General features: G+C 50.0%; 1 protein-coding gene across 8 annotated transcripts in view; it reads left to right on the top strand.

The window, feature by feature from the left end:
* Positions 1-17,063, top strand: part of ky (kyphoscoliosis peptidase) — a 337,538-nt gene that overhangs the window by 213,695 nt on the left and 106,780 nt on the right. For 6 of the 8 annotated variants that reach the window (XM_078203017.1, XM_078203010.1, XM_078203040.1 and 3 more), the window contains one exon: positions 8,451-8,519. The exons of the other annotated variants lie outside the window; for them this stretch is intronic. In XM_078203017.1, coding sequence (XP_078059143.1) covers positions 8,451-8,519 — 69 coding nt within the window. Of the gene's footprint in view, positions 1-8,450; positions 8,520-17,063 lie in introns of those variants that run through there. 8 annotated transcript variants of the gene reach the window in all.

The raw sequence follows: 17,063 nt of genomic DNA on the forward strand, positions 1-17,063 counted from the left end.
CCCCACAGACCACCACAATGCAAGTTCCCCTCCCTGGCAATGCCCAGGCATTGCGAGGATGCTGCCTAAGTATAACCCTCTCCCCCCAGGGGGGCTGTACTTACCTGTGCACCCCGAGCAGGAACTGTTCTCCAGGTTGCTGTTTTTCAAAAGCTGTTGTAAAGCTAATTGACGTGACGTTGCACCGGTAGCAGGTGGGTGGGTTGGCGGGGGGAGGGAGGAAATCCTAATGTGGGGGGTGGGGTGGTACGCCGGGGAAACCCGCTATTGATGGTTAAATGTATAGTAATGGAAGTGCCCGATCTTTCATGGCTGAAACACCATTATGCCGTTGGCAGGAGGTGGGGACAATGGGAATGGGAAATTTCATCAACATAAAAACCGATTGGGGACTCCCATTGGATCATCCATCTCCATTGGCTTTACCACCTGCTGAAAATAGGGGAGGAGAATCCCGGTCTATATCTCTGTAAACATATCATATTCCTCTTTTATATTTATGCTGTCAACTAATTACTTTTCTTAAGAATGCTGAGTGCATTCAGATAGAGCCGGGAATTCAGCTTTATTTACAGTCCTCAGTTCCTTTTGGTAAGAGTTGGGAATCTGAACTGATGTCGAATATTTTAAAGTTACTGTGGAAAAATGCAAATCAAGAAAGGTTTTCCCATAGCTCCACATTTATTTAATTCTGTCCTTGCAAAGCTTATGTGTAACAAAGTAACCTTTAACAGCACCATGAGCTGGTCGAAAATCAATTATTTAATTTCCACATTAGAAAAACAGATTATTGCCAAGGATATTCCATTCTATTTAGATTAATGCAATGGAATGATGCAATATCTCAGTGAACTGTTCTTAACACACACGCAATTTTTGATTTCAATATTGCCTCACAATAATGGGATTGAAATTCTTTACAGAAAAGGAAATACATTTTCAACCCGTCGCATTGTCACAAAATGACTTCGATTTCAAAGGTAACCAATTGTTTCTAATTGTAACAGTGATCCTAACCTCATTAAAATCCAATCCCAATAAAGACAATAGGCCTTGCTTTAGCCCTTGGGTCAAGTGTTCTGTTGAGAAGAAACACAAGTTTGATCGTCTGAATTTAGCACACCATTTTGCTCCAAATTACTGAAAATGTGACTAAACACATTGACGAAGGGAAGGCGGTAGATGTGGTTTATATGGATTTTAGCAAGGCGTTCGATAAGGTCCCTGTGGTGAACCATCATTGGTTCCCACCAGGTAGTACTGAGCCAGGGTCTGGCCAGTACTATGAGTCTGTATATATGTTGCTGTTGGGGTTAGGGTTGGGCTGTTCTACCTGTATTATAGTTATTATGGGACATCCCAGTCGGGCTCCGCCTCCTGGGAGAGGTATAAAGGTCACTGCTCTGTCTGGGACCCCTCAGTCTGGGATCGTGTACTATATATGGTAGCTCTATTGTAATAGTTAATAAAAGCCTTTATTTCCTCGAGCATCTCTAGCCTCGTGAGTTATATCGCGCATCAATTTTATTAACTATTAATTGAACTCTCGTTGTTGAAAAAAAAGGAAAACGATACAGAGAGTATGGAGCAAATGCTTAAACCCGAACGTCTTACGCTGGACCCACGTGCGGCGGGCGCCTCCAACACCTTCGACCACTGGTTGAAATGTTTTCAGGATTACCTCAAAGCCTCTGCAGTGGTCACCACAGACGACGACAGACTCCGGGTACTCCACGCGAGGGTAAGCGACGTTGTATATTTAGCGATCCGTGTGGCCACCGACTACAAAGGGGTCCTCGAGCTTCTTAAGAAGCGCTACATTAAACTGCCAAACGAGATGCATGCTCGATATCTTTTAGCCACTCGACGACGGCAGCCCGGCGAAACGACGGAACAGTACGCGTGCGAGCTCCTAGGGCTAGCCAGGGGCTGCAACTGCAAAGCAGTGTCGGCAGACCAGAACATGAATGACCTCGCTCGAGATGCATTTGTGGCGGGAATCGGATCGTCTTATATCCGACTCCGACTGTTGGAGCAAGGTAATCTCGATCTCACTAAGTCGATAGAACTAGCGGATACGCTAGAAACGGCCTCCAAAAGCCCAGCGATGTATCCCGAAGACCACGTGGAGACAGCGTGGCAGGAGCAGTCGCAAATCCCACCTCGTCCCTCAGGTCCGAAAAGCTGCGTGATGGCATGCCCACACTCGGGCCTGACGACGGCAGCAGCTCCAGACGGCCCGCGGTGTTACTTCTGTGGGAGAGTGAAGCACACTCGGCAGCGATGTCCCGCTAAAGCGGTGTTGTGCTTCGCCTGCGGCAAGAAGGGGCATTATTAGAAGGTATGTCGATCCAAACTTACTTCCAGGAACAGCAGTGCGGCCTGCGACTCCCCGGAGCCGGGTTCCTCGTCGTCGGCATCGTCAAGGGTTTCTTCCACGTGCGAGGCCAGGACGTCGCCATTACAGACGACGGAGTCGCAAGAGACGCGCGACCACCAGGGGTCGCTGATTTTGGCGCCATCGCCCACGTACGACCTATGGGAGCAGCCATTTTGGTCGGTACCGACCGCGAATGACCAGCAGGGGTCACCATCATCCATCTCAGCTGCCTGCAGTGGCGCTCACGAACCAACGGTGGCGTCGATCATCCTGGACAAGGCAAAGCCTCACAGACTCGACAAGTCCATGATGGACATACAGGTAAACAAACGCTTGATTTATTGTCTGTTTGACAGCGGGAGCACGGAGAGTTTTATTCACCCAGACGCTGTGAAGCGGTGTGGCCTCCAGATCCAACCTGTCAAGCAGACGATTTCGATGGCATCAAGGTCCCGGTCTGTCACCGTGCTAGGGAGTTGCGTGGTAAATCTAATGGTGCAGGGCACGGTTTACGAGAGCTTCAAGCTCCTGGTGTTACCGCACCTTTGCGCGCCAATACTCCTCGGACTAAATTTCATGGTCCACTTGAAGAGTGTAACCCTACAGTACGGTGGGCCACTCCCTCCGCTTTCAGTGGGAGAACAGCAGCCTCCAAATTGCCCAACGCGCTCCACCTGTAGCCTCTCGACGCTGAAGATTACCACACCCTCCCTATTCCAGAATCTTGTGCCAGGCTGCAAGCCCATCGCGACTAAGAGTAGGCGTTACAGCGCTGAGGATCAGATCTTCATTCGATCTGAGGTTCAGCGGCTCCTCAAGGAAGGGATCATACAATCTAGCGCTAGTCCTTGGAGAGCGCAGGTCGTGGTGGTCAAGAGTGGGAACAAACCCCGGATGGTCATTGACTATAGTCAGACCATTAATAGATACACGCAGCTGGATGCGTATCCCCTCCCGCGCATATCTGACATGGTCAATCAGATTGCGCAGTACCGGGTGTTCTCCACCATCGACCTAAAGTCTGCCTACCACCAGCTCCCCATTCGCCCAGAGGACCAACAATACACGGCTTTTGAGGCGGATGGTCGCTTGTACCATTTTCTAAGGGTTCCTTTTGGTGTCACCAATGGGGTCTCGGTCTTCCAGCGTGCTATGGACCGAATGGTGGACCATAACGGACTGCGGGCTACCTTCCCGTACCTGGATAACGTCACCATCTGCGGCCATGACAAGCAGGACCACGATACCAATCTCCTTAAATTCCTATGCACTGCATCTCGCCTGAATCTGACCTACAACAGGGAGAAGTGTGTATTTCGCACGCGCCGCCTAGCTATCCTCGGATACGTGGTGGAAAACGGGGTCATCGGCCCTGATCCAGACCATATGCGTCCCCTCCTCGAACTTCCCCTGCCCACTAGCGTCAAAGCACTGAGAAGATGCTTAGGCTTCTTCTCTTACTACGCACAGTGGGTTCCCAATTACGCGGACAAAGCCCGTCCGCTCATCAAGTCTACCTCTTTTCCCCTAGCACCAGAGGCTCGTTTGGCCTTTGAAAAACTAAAAGCTGACATCGCGAAAGCCACGATGCACACTGTCGATGAGTCCATCCCCTTTCAGGTGGAGAGCGATGCATCTGATTTCGCCCTGGCCGCCACACTTAACCAGGCGGGCAGGCCCGTCGCCTTTTTTTCTCGCGACCTCCAAGGCCCCGAAATTCGACATTCAGCGGTGGAAAAGGAGGCCCAGGCCATTGTGGAGGCCGTCCGGCATTGGCGCCATTACTTGGCGGGAAAATGGTTCACCCTGATCACGGACCAGCGGTCCGTGGCGTTCATGTTCAATAACACGTTACGGGGCAAGATCAAGAACGATAAGATCTTGAGGTGGAGAATCGAACTCTCCACCTATAATTACGACATCATGTATCGTCCAGGGAAACTCAATGAGCCCTCGGATGCCCTGTCGCGTGGAACATGCGCCAGTATGCAGGAGGACCGTTTGCAGGCTGTCCACAATGACCTCTGCCATCCAGGGGTCACTCGGCTCTACCACTTCGTAAAAGCCCGCAATCTACCCTACTCGGTGGAGGATGTCAGGTCCATAACTAGAAGCTGCCGGGTATGCGCGGAATGCAAACCGCACTTTTACCGACCTGACAGGGCACAACTCGTTAAGGCCACTCGTCCCTTCGAAAGACTGAGCGTGGACTTTAAGGGCCCCCTTCCCTCGACAGATCGGAATGTGTACTTCCTCAACATCATTGATGAGTACTCTAGATTCCCTTTTGTCATTCCCTGCTCTGATACAACCGCTGCCACGGTTATCAAGGCATTCCGTGATCTTTTCACCCTGTTCGGGTACCCCTGCTACATCCACAGCGATAGGGGCTCGTCATTCATGAGCGATGACTTGAGGCAATACCTGCTCTCATACGGGATTGCCTCGAGTAGAACCACGAGCTACAACCCTAGGGGTAACGGACAGGTGGAACGTGAGAATGCTACAGTCTGGAAGGCTGTCTTACTGGCGTTGAAGTCAAAAAGCCTTCCAGTCTCCCGTTGGCAAGAGATGCTCCCTGATGCGCTCCATTCCATACGCTCACTCCTGTGTACGGCAACCAACGCTACTCCCCATGAGAGGCTGTTTTCATTCCCTCGGAAGTCTTCCTCTGGGACCTCATTACCGTCTTGGTTGACGTACTCAGGACCTGTCCTCCTGCGGCGACATGTTAGGGCCCGCAAGTCCGACCCTTTGGTTGAACAGGTCCATCTCCTCCACGCCAACCCTCAGTATGCCTATGTGGCATACCCTGACGGGCGAGAGGACACGGTCTCGATTCGAGACCTGGCGCCAGCAGGGGACTTGGAAACCCTTGTCGCTCCCATACCTCCTGTTAGAGACCCCCCAACTATTGTTTCCCCTCCTGACACGGTGCGGGCAGCATCGGGACCATCACTTAACCCTTTTACTCCCGTGTACAGCTTGCCTGAGTCCAGGAGATGGTCGCCACTTCAAGGCGTGTCCAAGCTCAACGGATTGTCGTCACCTCGGGGTCAACCGGCCCGTGAGACAGTGGAGGAGCCGTTGGACACCGCCTTGGGGAGAACGCCACCGCGAGTGCCTACTCCGGTGTCATCGCCGGTGTTGAGGAGGTCACAACGACGGTGCGGTCCCCCTGACCGTCTGAACGTATAGACTGATGACCAATTATTCTGTGGTTTTTTTGTACCCCGCCGGCCTTTGTCTTCAAAGGAGGGGTGAATGTGGTGAACCATCATTGGTTCCCACCAGGTAGTACTGAGCCAGGGTCTGGCCAGTACTATGAGTCTGTATATATGTTGCTGTTGGGGTTAGGGTTGGGCTGTTCTACCTGTATTATGGTACATCCCAGTCGGGCTCCGCCTCCTGGGAGAGGTATAAAGGTCACTGCTCTGTCTGGGACCCCTCAGTCTGGGATCGTGTACTATATATGGTAGCTCTATTGTAATGGTTAATAAAAGCCTTTATTTCCTCGAGCATCTCTAGCCTCGTGAGTTATATCGCACATCAGTCCCCTATGCAAGGCTTCTAGAAAAATTGAGAGGGCATGGGATCCAAGGGGCTGCTGCCCTGTGGATCCAGAACTGGCTTGCCCAAAGGAGGCAGAGAGTGGGTATAGATGGGTCTTTTTCTAAATGGAGGTCGGTCACCAGTGGTGTGCCCCAGGGATCTGTTCTGGGACCCTTGCTGTTTGTCATTTTCATAAATGACCTGGATGAGGAAGCGGAGGGATGGGTTGGTAAGTTTGCCGATGGCATGAAGGTTGGTGGGGTTGTGGATAGTCTGGAGGGATGTCAGAAGTTACAGAGAGACATAGATAGGATGCAAGACTGGGCGGAGAAGTGGCAGATGGACTTCAACCCAGATAAATGCGTAGTGGTCCATTTTGGCAGGTCAAATGGGATGAAGGAGTACAGTATAAAGGGAAAGACTCTTAGTACTGTAGAGGATCAGAAGGACCTTGGGGTCTGGGTCCATAGGACTCTAAAATCGGCCCCGCAGGTGGAGGAGGTGGTTAAGAAGGCGTATGGTGTGCTGGCCTTCATCAATCGAGGGATTGAGTTTAGGAGTCCGGGGATAATGATGCAGCTATATAAGACCCTCGTCAGACCCCACTTGGAGTACTGTGCTCAGTTCTGGTCACCTCAATGCAGGAAGGATGTGGAAAAGACTGAAAGGGTGCAGAGGAGATTTACAAGGATGTTGCCTGGATTGAGTGGCATGCCTTATGAGGATAGGCTGAGGGAGCTCGGTCTTTTCTCCTTGGAGAGACGTAGGATGAGAGGAGACCTAATAGAGGTATATAAGATGTTGAGAGGCATAGATCGGGTGGACTCTCAGAGGCTTTTTCCCAGGGTGGAAATGTCTGCTACGAGAGGACACAGGTTTAAGGTGCTGGGGGGTAGGTACAGGGGAAATGTTAGGGAGAAGTTTTTCACACAGAGGGTGGTGGGCGAGTGGAATCGGCTGCCGTCAGTGGTGGTGGAGGTAAACTCAAGAGGGTCTTTTAAGAGACTCCTGGATGAGTACATTGGACTTAATAGGATGGAGGATTGTAGGTAGGTCTAAAAGGTAGGGATATGTTCGGCACAACTTGTGAGGCCGAAGGGCCTGTTTGTGCTGTAGTTTTTCTATGTTTCTATGTTTCTAATTATAACTTGAATTTACCTGGAGAAGCTAAAACTGACAACTGCAGGTTGGGAACTCAAGTGCTGATTGAACACAGGGAGGAAAAATATAATCTCATCCTTCTTATTCTCCTGCTCCTTGCTCCTCTAGCAGCTGGTGCTGCTCTATCTGGCCTCATTTTTAAAAATTTCTTATTGAAAGCCAGGGGCACCACTTGCATGGACTGGCACCACCGAGCACTTCCTCTTTCTTGGTGTCTCTTACAATGTGAAGTAGCACTCACTGTTCTTATGTGTAATGCAGTCAATTTCCAGAATGCATGTTGACAGAGTGTTGATGAAATATTGGTAAGGTGTCTCAGGCAGTTTCCTCTTGTGTTTCAAACCCTTCTTTAATCGAGCAGCAAGTGAACAAGTAAATACCATCCTCAGCAACAACTGTTCAGCTGCACCAAAAATCCCTAGGAATTATCATTGACCAGAAACTGAACTAGACCATCCAAGTAAAAACTGTGGCTACTAGATCAGAGGCTGAGAATTCTGCAGTAAGTAACTTACCTCCTGACTCCCTCCACCATCTGTCCACCAACAGTAATACACAAGTCATAGGGGTACCTGATGGCATAGTGGTTATGTCACTGGGCTGGTAATCAAGAGGCCCCAGTCTACTGCTCTGAAGATACAGGTTCAAATGCCAGCTGATGGAATTTAAATTCAATTAATAAAATCTGGAACATAAAGATAGTCTCAATAATGGGGACCATGAAACTATCATTGATTGTCCATGCTAAATTGCCCCTGAGTGTCCCAAGATGTGTAGGTTAGAGGGATTAGCGGGGTAAATATGTGAGGTTACGGGGATAGGGGCTGGGTAAGATGCTCTCTCAAGAAGCTTGACATCATTCCAAGTAAAGTGGCCCAATTAATCGGCACCGGATTAACCTGACTTGGAAATATATCACCATTCCTTCACTGTTTCTGGGTCAAAATCCTGGAACTCCCTTCATAACAGCAGTGTGGGTGTATCTACACCACATGGACTGCAACGGTTCAAGAAGGTAATTTCAAGTGCAATTCAGGTGGCCATCAAATGTTGGTCTAGCCAGTGATGTTCGCATCCTCTGAAACAATATTGAAAAAACAATTTCCTTCATCCCACCATTGGAGTTTGTGCGTTCGTCAGACTAAACTCTGAAGATTTTTCCTGAACCCACTCTGCCAATCTATCTTTTTACCCTCTTTCAGATGCTCTTTATGATCTGCCTCTTTGACTAAACATGTCCTCAAATTTCCTTCTGTGACTTAGTGTCATTTAAAAAAAATTATACTTCTGTAAGATGCCTTTTTATTTGCTTTAATATAAATGCACATTGTTGAGGTGACATTAAAATTCCTTACAGAAAAGAATGCCAAAGGAGACGAGGTGGAAGAATTCTTGGTCGAAAGGCCGTCTGTGTCCAAAGACAAAGGTAATGAAATTGGTTGTATTGAGCTGAAGCAGTTTCATTGTTCCAGTGGTGTCAACTGGTGAAAACTTACAATCTGAAATTCATGATGTGGAGATGCCGGTGTTGGACTGGGGTGGGCACAGTAAGAAGTCTCACAACATCAAGTTAAAGCCCAACAGGTTTATTTGGAATCACGAGCTTTTGGAGCGCTGCTCCTTCCTCAGGCGAGTGAAGAGTTGGGTCCACAAACACGGCATATATAGACAGAGACGCAATTGCAAGATAATGATTGGAATGCGAGTCCTTACAGGTAATCAAGTCTTTACAGGTACAGACAATGCGATGGAGAGAGGGATAATCACATGTTAAAGAGGTGTGAAATCTGAAACTCACCACTTCTCTGTCCTTGAGTTTCAATGTTCTTTATTCCAATCTTGAATAAAACAAATCTGTTGGATATAAACCTTTAACAAAGAAGACAGCCTCCTTCTCTTCACAGGGTTTTATTTTATTATCAGTTTCATCATGATAACATCACACGCAATTGGTGAAGCGTCTTACTGTGATGACATTATTTTGTGCTGTATTTTTAAGCCAAACAATTTTGACAGTAACTTCTTCTACACAGCGCTCAGAGCTCACTATTCAGACACACACAGCAGGGCAAATGTCGATCTACAGTGAATGAATATATATTTAAAAATGTAATTCAGGATAGCTGTAGTCCAAACACAAAGTAAAGGAAATTAGACAAATGGCAGAAAAAAATCAGCAAAGAGAAACAAAATAGGACTGGGGGTCACTCTATAATTGATTAACTTAACATTCAGCCCAGAGGGCTGTGCAGTATTCAGTTGAGAGGTGAGGTGCTGTCCTCAAGTTTACTTTGAGTTCATTGGCCCTTGTTATTCACACTTCCTCTACACTTATCTTTTCTTTTCTTGTCCCATTACTACTCCCTTTGACCTTGGACCATCACCTCTTCTGTCACTTAACCTCTCCCACTTTCCACCCAATCATCGAACTCCTCTTGCGTTCTTTCCCCACACTTCTCCCTTTGACTTGCTTAAAACAAATTACATTTCTGACTCTTCCCAGTTCTGGTAAAAGTAAGGTCGTTGAGCTGAAACATTAACTTGGGTTTCTCTCTCCGCAGGCACTGCCTGACCTGCTGAATATTTGCAGAATTTTCTGTTTTTATTTCGGATTTCCAGCATCTGCAGTTTTTTTTTGTCTTATCAAATTGGTCATCTCCATCTGAACATGTGGTGAGCCCAAAGAAGGGTGGGGTCCCTACCAAAGAAGAGTTCATGTGAAGAGTAACCCATGGAGGCCGGTGGGCTTTTATTAGAAGCACAGGCCAGTTCAGGAACATACTTAGACCAATTACATTTGCTCTCAGGAGGTGAGGGGCGGATTTTATGACCTCATCCCACTCATTTTGCGGCCATTCCCATTTTACCACAAAACAATTGGTACGATTAGAACCCTGCCCAAAATGGGTGAAACATCAATTTGAATTTTTTTTGCATTCATCACAATGTAATTAGCGAGTTTCACTCCCAATCATCCCAGCTCACCTGTCTTAATGACCTACAACTGGAATCAATGAGGAACACACATCGAGTATAAAAGTCGGTTTCAGGCGCGGGAGCAGTGAGGTTGAGCGAGAAGGTAAGTCTCTGCTTTCGAACTGCTCATTGCTACTCAGAGGGGGTTGTTTCGTGGTGGCCATGTTGCGTTTCGGGTCGGGGGATGGGCTGTGTGTGTGTGGGGAGGTGGGGGGCTGCTGTTGCTCATGGGGTCCCCGACTTCGAACTCTCAGCATGGACCCGAGCGCTGACCTCGGGGGTGATGTTGCCATTCTGGGTGGATGTGTGAGGAAATACGGGGAGTGCATGTTGCTGGGGGTCTGTGTGGGGGGTATGAGGAGTGTGTGTTGCTGGGGTGGGGCGAGCATAGTTCTTTAACCTCTCCATCCGTCTCTCCCCTTCCCCAACCACCCCTCTCTTCAAATTGAAGAGATGGCTTTTGCAGTGCAACCTTTCTTGCTGTCCTTTTAGTTACTACTGGAGTTGAGGAGGAGGAGCAGGAGGATGAATTGCAGGCAGAGGAGGCCCAGTCCATACCACTCGCAGGAGTCGAGGGAGACGGCCGCCAGAGGCAGGACATGGCTGCCATTCGGTACAAGGGGGGGAGGGGCAGGAGAAGGAGGGAGCGGAGACCCCGGCAGGTCTGCATGCGAGTGTCCTTCGAGCAATTGTCAGACATCGCGTGCCGCCAACGGCTCTGGCTCCGAAAAGAGACAGTGCGACACCTGTGCCATTTGTTGCAGGACCTGGCACCTCAGAGCATGGGGTGGCCACGCACTCCCGGTGGCTGTGAAGTGACGGCCGCCTTAAACTTTTATGCCATTGGGTCCTTCCAGACCGCCAGTGGAGAACTTTGTGGCATTTCCCAATATGTGAAGGAGGTCACGGATGCCCTGTATGCCTGGGCTGGGCGGTATATTAAATTTGACCTGGGTAAGGCCCAGCAGGAAGCCTGGGCTGCAGGATTCGCGGCCATTGCGGGGATGCTAAATGTGCAGGGGGCTACAGACTGCACCCACATCACCCTCAAGGCCCCGGTGAAAAATCCAGGAAGATTCATGGGCAGAAAGGTCTTCCATTCAATCAATGTGCAGTTGGTGTGTGACCATTAGCTGCACATCATGGACGTCTATGCCAGACACCCCGGCAGCGTGCATGATGGTTTTATATTGAGGAGCTCAGATGTCCTAGAGGTCTTTGGGCAGGAGCTCAGGCTGCAAGAATGTCTCGTGGGGGACATTGTGTACCCGCTTTGGACTTGGCTAATGATGCCCGTGTGGAGGAGGACTGAGACTGGGGCAGAGACTTGATATAATGAGGTCCATGTTGCCATCCGTTCAACAATGGAGCAGTGCATAGGGCTCCTCAAAATGCGGTTCAGGTGCCTGGACCACTCTGGCAGGGCCCTCTAATATAACCCCCTAACATCGTCCCGCATTATGGTGGTGTGCTGTGCCCTACTCAACCTGGTGCAGCAGCGAGGAGACCTTTTGGAGGAGGAGGAGGACATGGAGGCCAAGCAGCCAGGCGTCACTGGGGAGGAGGCTGTGCAGCAGGAGGAGAAAGGAGGAAGACAATGACGATGACAATCCAGGCACTGGAGGGCTGGCGGCAGCAAGGATCAGGCATGCGAGGGTGGTGAGGGAGGCCCTGATCACCATGTGCTTTGGTCACTAGGGGCCTGTGTTGCCACACATGGGTTCCAACCCCACCCCCCCCACTGTGCAGTCCTACAATCTCCTGCGACATTGTAACACCAGAGTGGTGGGCCTGGGTACTCTGTGTCAGCGAGTTTCTAAGGCAGGCAGGAGGGTGGTGATGACTCGCTATACACCATTGTGATAATGTCCTGGTGCAAACTAGTCTGACTCCTACCTGATCTCTGCATGCATTCTGGCACCTGGGCCCACATCTGGGTGGTGATAAGCACTAAACACACATGCAGGGCCTCGGGGCAGGTGGGGTGGGGGGGGAGAGGGAATCTCTCCTGTGTTCTGGGGATGCCATGGCAGATGTTGTAAGTCGCTACCAATGCATGCCACCCACTGTAGCCGATAAAAGATTTGAGCGCCTTGATTTTCACTGTAGCAGTGCGCTAAGGGGCCTCCCCCACTGACACCAACGTGCCGGATGCTTCCGGCGACCACCAGGATAAGTTTATTCCTGTTGGAGGCTAATCAGAGACAAATTAGTCACAGGTGTGGGTGAAATAACATTTATTGGTGCCAAAAAAGTGCCTTCAGAATAAGTGACAATATAAAAACATGTGAACGTGAAACTTTGAAGTGCCTGAATATTCTATCTCACGAGTGTTCTCCTTCACCCATGCCATCTTAGTGCCGCTACAACTGCTTAAATTGACATGGCCTACCACTATGTCCCGGTGTCACCCCAGGATTCATCGGAGGTGGACGTGGCCAACTGCCAACCGCACCCCGTGATGCCCTTGGCGATCGTCCCCTGGAGGGCCTGGACCTTGAGGACCCTGGCCGGCTTCCAGGTGTCCAGGATATGTCCATGAATCTTTTCATCCTGCTGCCGTTGAGTTGCCCTGGTGTCAGGAAGTGGGGAGTCGGAAGGTGTAGCCACAGCTGCAGTCTCCTGGGTGGATGGCCCCAGCACGGGCTCGAGCCCTTCCTCCTCCCTCAGGGTTCCTGTGGGCCCCTGGGTCACTCCATGGGATGGTGGTGCATCTGCAGTGAGCTCCAGAAGCTCTGACATCAACTGGCCCTGCCAGTCCTGGAGGACCACCTGCATTCTTACCATGGTGGTCGAGCCCTCAGCGATGGCCCTCTGAGTCGGGGACCACCTGTCAATGTCAGCAGCAAGTGCCTTCTAAGACTGGACCACACACTGCAGCCCCTCAGCCATGACCCTCTGTGAGCTGGCCATGTTTTCGAAGGCTGCTGCCATAGACGCTGTGACTTGGCGCTGTCCCCCTGGGTCTCCTGCAAGCTCTGCAGCCCCTCAGCTGTAACCCTCTGTGACTGGGCCACGTTCTCACAGGGCTGCTGCGATAGCCCACTGTGCCTCAGCGCTGTCCCGCTGGGTCTCCTGCAACCTCTCGAGCCTCTTGATCATGGGCTGCAGAATCTTGAGAAGCCTGTTGAGTCCCTCAGCCATGGCCCTCTGGGACTCCACTGTGGCTTGCTGTGACTCAGCCATCGCTTGGACTCTGCCACTCATGGTGAGGATCCCCTGCCCCAGGCTTTCCACTGTGAACACCACCCTTGCAGTGTTGGCCTGGGAACCACGCAAGACAGGCAATAACTGATCCACCTGAAAGCTTCGGGACTCCTCCCAACGGCCTCGCAGTCAGTCCAGTGTGGTCGTCAGCCCCTCCTGCATTCCCTGGCTCTGTTGCTGCATCTCCAGCAGTTGAGGGAGAAGTGATTTCAGAGGCCCAGCATGTAGCCTGGGGCCAGCTGAGTCCTCACCTCTGGCAAGCCCCCGTGTGTCAGAGGCCTCAGATGTCACTAATCCACCCGATCTACATCAGCAGATGTGTCGTGCGCACCTGAGAGTGACCCAGATGCCTCACCATTTGCTTGATCCACCGATGTGAGAGTCTCTGGGATGGTGAACTGCGAGGTAGAAGCTGATGCAAAACTGGTGCCGGCCTTGGAGGTCCCTTCATTGGCTTCCTCCAAGGAGTCTTCTGAGGGTGGGTGGGAGCAGCAATGGGGGCCAGATGCCAGATAGCCCGGCACGTCGGGGTCCCTTGCTGTAACATAGAACACAAGGTTAAGTGCAAGAGAGGGTGAGGAATCTGGAATGCAACTTACTTCAGATTATTCCAACAAGTGGAGGATTGCCTGGTGCTCACTTCTATGCTCCAGCCCAATCATGCTTTCGCTAATGGTCTGCATGCCCTCCTCTCCCGCAAGCTTCTCAAAGGGGATGAGGACCCACATTTCAGGCACACCGCCCCCTGTCTTCGCCCCCTCCCAGCGATTATGGGCATTCTTCCCCTGTGAGGACAGAGGGAAGAGTGTAAAATCTGATGGCACGAGTCCTGGAGGGTATTGGGGGTGGCCATCAGAGGGTAAAGGTTGTGATACTCTTGGGGGGGAGGAGGGAGGTGCTTGAGGCTGGAAGCATGCAGGGTGCTGGGGTAACGGGATCTGGGGGTAATTTAAGGGGAAGATGTTAGATGAGGTTAAACACTCACCCTTGCTGCCCGGATTGGGTGCCTCAGTTTTTTGCAGCACTGCTTCCTGATTCTCCTGGCCAGTGGACTGGCACTCACGCATGCTGCCACCACCTCTCAGGCTGTATTTCCATCCCTTCCCCTGGGGGAAGAGGGTGTCCTGCCTTCCCTCTACCACCTCCAGCAACCTGGCACAATCTGCATCCAAAAATCTGGGGGCTGTCTTCCTTGAGACCATTTCTTCCTGCACTGCCTGCCTGTCTGTCCATCCTTGGGGCTTTCATGGAGCCCTCACATGTTAGGGCAGATCAGCTGCAGGCAGTTTAGGTGGGTCACGTGCCCGTTAGAGCATTCCCGCGAGTTTAATGCAGTTTGCCTTGTAACCATGGAGAGGAAGCCAAGTCAGAGCTTGCAGTTGTGCTGATGGGGATGGCGGTGGGAAATGTGCCTCTGTGATGATCGGGGGCAGGGGAGAGAGAGGGTCATGTCACTCAGCAATCGGGACCAGGGGGTGATGAGAGGGCCTTGTGCAAGAGGAGGCGGGGGGGCGTAAGGGGGTCGGTAATGTTAGGGGGTCCCCAATGTTCATAAGGGGAGGGGGAGGCTGTATCTGACCCAGGGGTTCTGTCAGGAGAGCAGCTTTGTTTTGTGCTTTTTCTGCGCATGCACAGTTTGTGGTTCTGACCTGAGTTGCTGGCTGTCTGGCGAGTTACGCCCTTCCCACTGCCTCTAATGGCTAGAAATGGGCTCGCCCATTTTTTCAATGACTGAGTGCATAAGATTGGAAGTGAAAACTCACCCAAAAAATGGGTCAGGAACTCTCTTGTTTTCACGCTAACTGGACATTTAGAAAACATCTCGTAAAATTCTGCCTGAGGTGTGCAATCGGTCATAATGAGATCAGTTGAATCATTCACATTGTCCATTACTCACGGATACTCGGGATTGATGTGGCTCTTGACGATGTCATAGATCTTGCACAGGTCATGTCGGATCTTACTCTCGCAGTTAAACCATTGGTCACAGGAGATCTGACTGACATAGGACAATGAAATGGATGAACCAATAGCGTACCAACATTCTGGCTATGGCTGAGACGTTTTGTTCACAAGTGGGAATAGCTGGAGTAAACTTGGTGAAAACATTGGGACTGTGACCAATGCCGTTATTAATCCAGTTGAGGAATGTAAAATCCATTATGAGGAGATCCAGGTGCCTGGTAGCAATCAGGAATTCCATGCTGGGGTGAAACTGCTTCCCTCATTTGGCCAAAATACCTCTCTCACAATTCTGCTAGTCATTCTCAATATTGGCCAGTTATCCTATCCAGTCACACCACTGCTCTGTCTGATCAACACAGTCTTTTCTGATATTTGGCCCCTGTATGATTATGAACTATTGTCAACACTCGACTCTTGAGACTGCCGGAAGGATGAGTTGCTTCATCTCTCTCCCGTTATCGTGAAGCAGCTGATTGAGCACTCCATCCTTCTCTATGATCCTCACTCAGGCATCTACCCTGTCTGGTCCTGTTAGAAATTTTAGGTTTCTATGAGATCCCCCCTCATTCTTCTGAACTCCAGCGAATATAATCCTAACCATAGAGTCATAGGGGTTTACAGTGTGGAAACAGGCCCTTCGGCCCAACTTGTCCATGCCGCCCTTTTTTTTTAAACCCCTAAGCTAGTCCCAATTACCCGCATTTGGCCCATATCCCTCCATACCCATCTTACCCATGTAACTGTCTAAATGCTTTTTAAAAGACAAAATTGTACCCGCCTCTACTATTACCTCTGGCAGCTTGTTCCAGACACTCACTACCCTCTGTGTGAAAAAATTGCCCCTCTGGACACTTTTGTATTTCTCCCCTCTCACCTTAAAACTATGCCCTCTAGTTTTAGACTCCCCTATCTTTGGGAAAATATATTGACTATCTAGTTGATCTATGCCCTCATTATTTTATAGACCTCTATCACATCATCCCTCAGCCTCCTATGCTCCAGAGAAAAAAGGTCCCAGTCTATCCAGCCCCTCCTTATAACTGAAACTATCAAGTCCCGGTAGCATCCTAGTAAATCTTTTCTGCACTCTTTCTAGTTTAATAATATCCTTTCTATAATAGGGTGACCAGAACTGTACACAGGATTCCAAGTGTGGCCTTACCAATGTTTTGTACAACTTCAACAAGACGTCCCGACTCCTGTATTCAATGTTCTGACCGATGAAACCAAGCATGCCGAATGCCTTCTTCACCACTCTGTCCACCTGTGACTCCACTTTCAAGGAGTTATGAAGCTGTACCCCCAGATCTCTTTGTTCTGTAACTCTCCCCAATGCCCTACCATTAACTGAGAAAGTCCTGTCCTGGTTCAATCTACCAAAATGCATCACCTCGCATTTATCTAAATTAAACTCCACCTGGCATTTGTCAGCCCACTGGCCCAATTGATTAATCGACTCAATCTCTCCTCATATGTCAATCCTGCCATTCCAGAAATCAGTCTGGTGAACCTTCTCTGCACTCCCTCTTGAGCAAGAACATCCTTCCTCAAATAAGGAGACCACAACTGCTCACAATATTCCAGATGTGGCCTCACCAAGGCCCTGCATAACTGAAGAAAAAAATCCTTCTTCCTGTACTCAAACCCTCTCCATATGATGGCCAACATGCACCTGCATATTTACCTTTAGCGACAGATATAAGAGGACACCTAGGTCTTTTTGCACATTCCCTCTCTTAATTTATAGACATTCAGATAATAATCTGTCTTCCTGTTTTTGCTATCTAAGCGGATAACCTCACATTTATCCCCATTAGACGGC

Source organism: Mustelus asterias, chromosome 3, assembly GCF_964213995.1.
Source record: "Mustelus asterias chromosome 3, sMusAst1.hap1.1, whole genome shotgun sequence".
Lineage (NCBI taxonomy): Eukaryota > Metazoa > Chordata > Chondrichthyes > Carcharhiniformes > Triakidae > Mustelus > Mustelus asterias.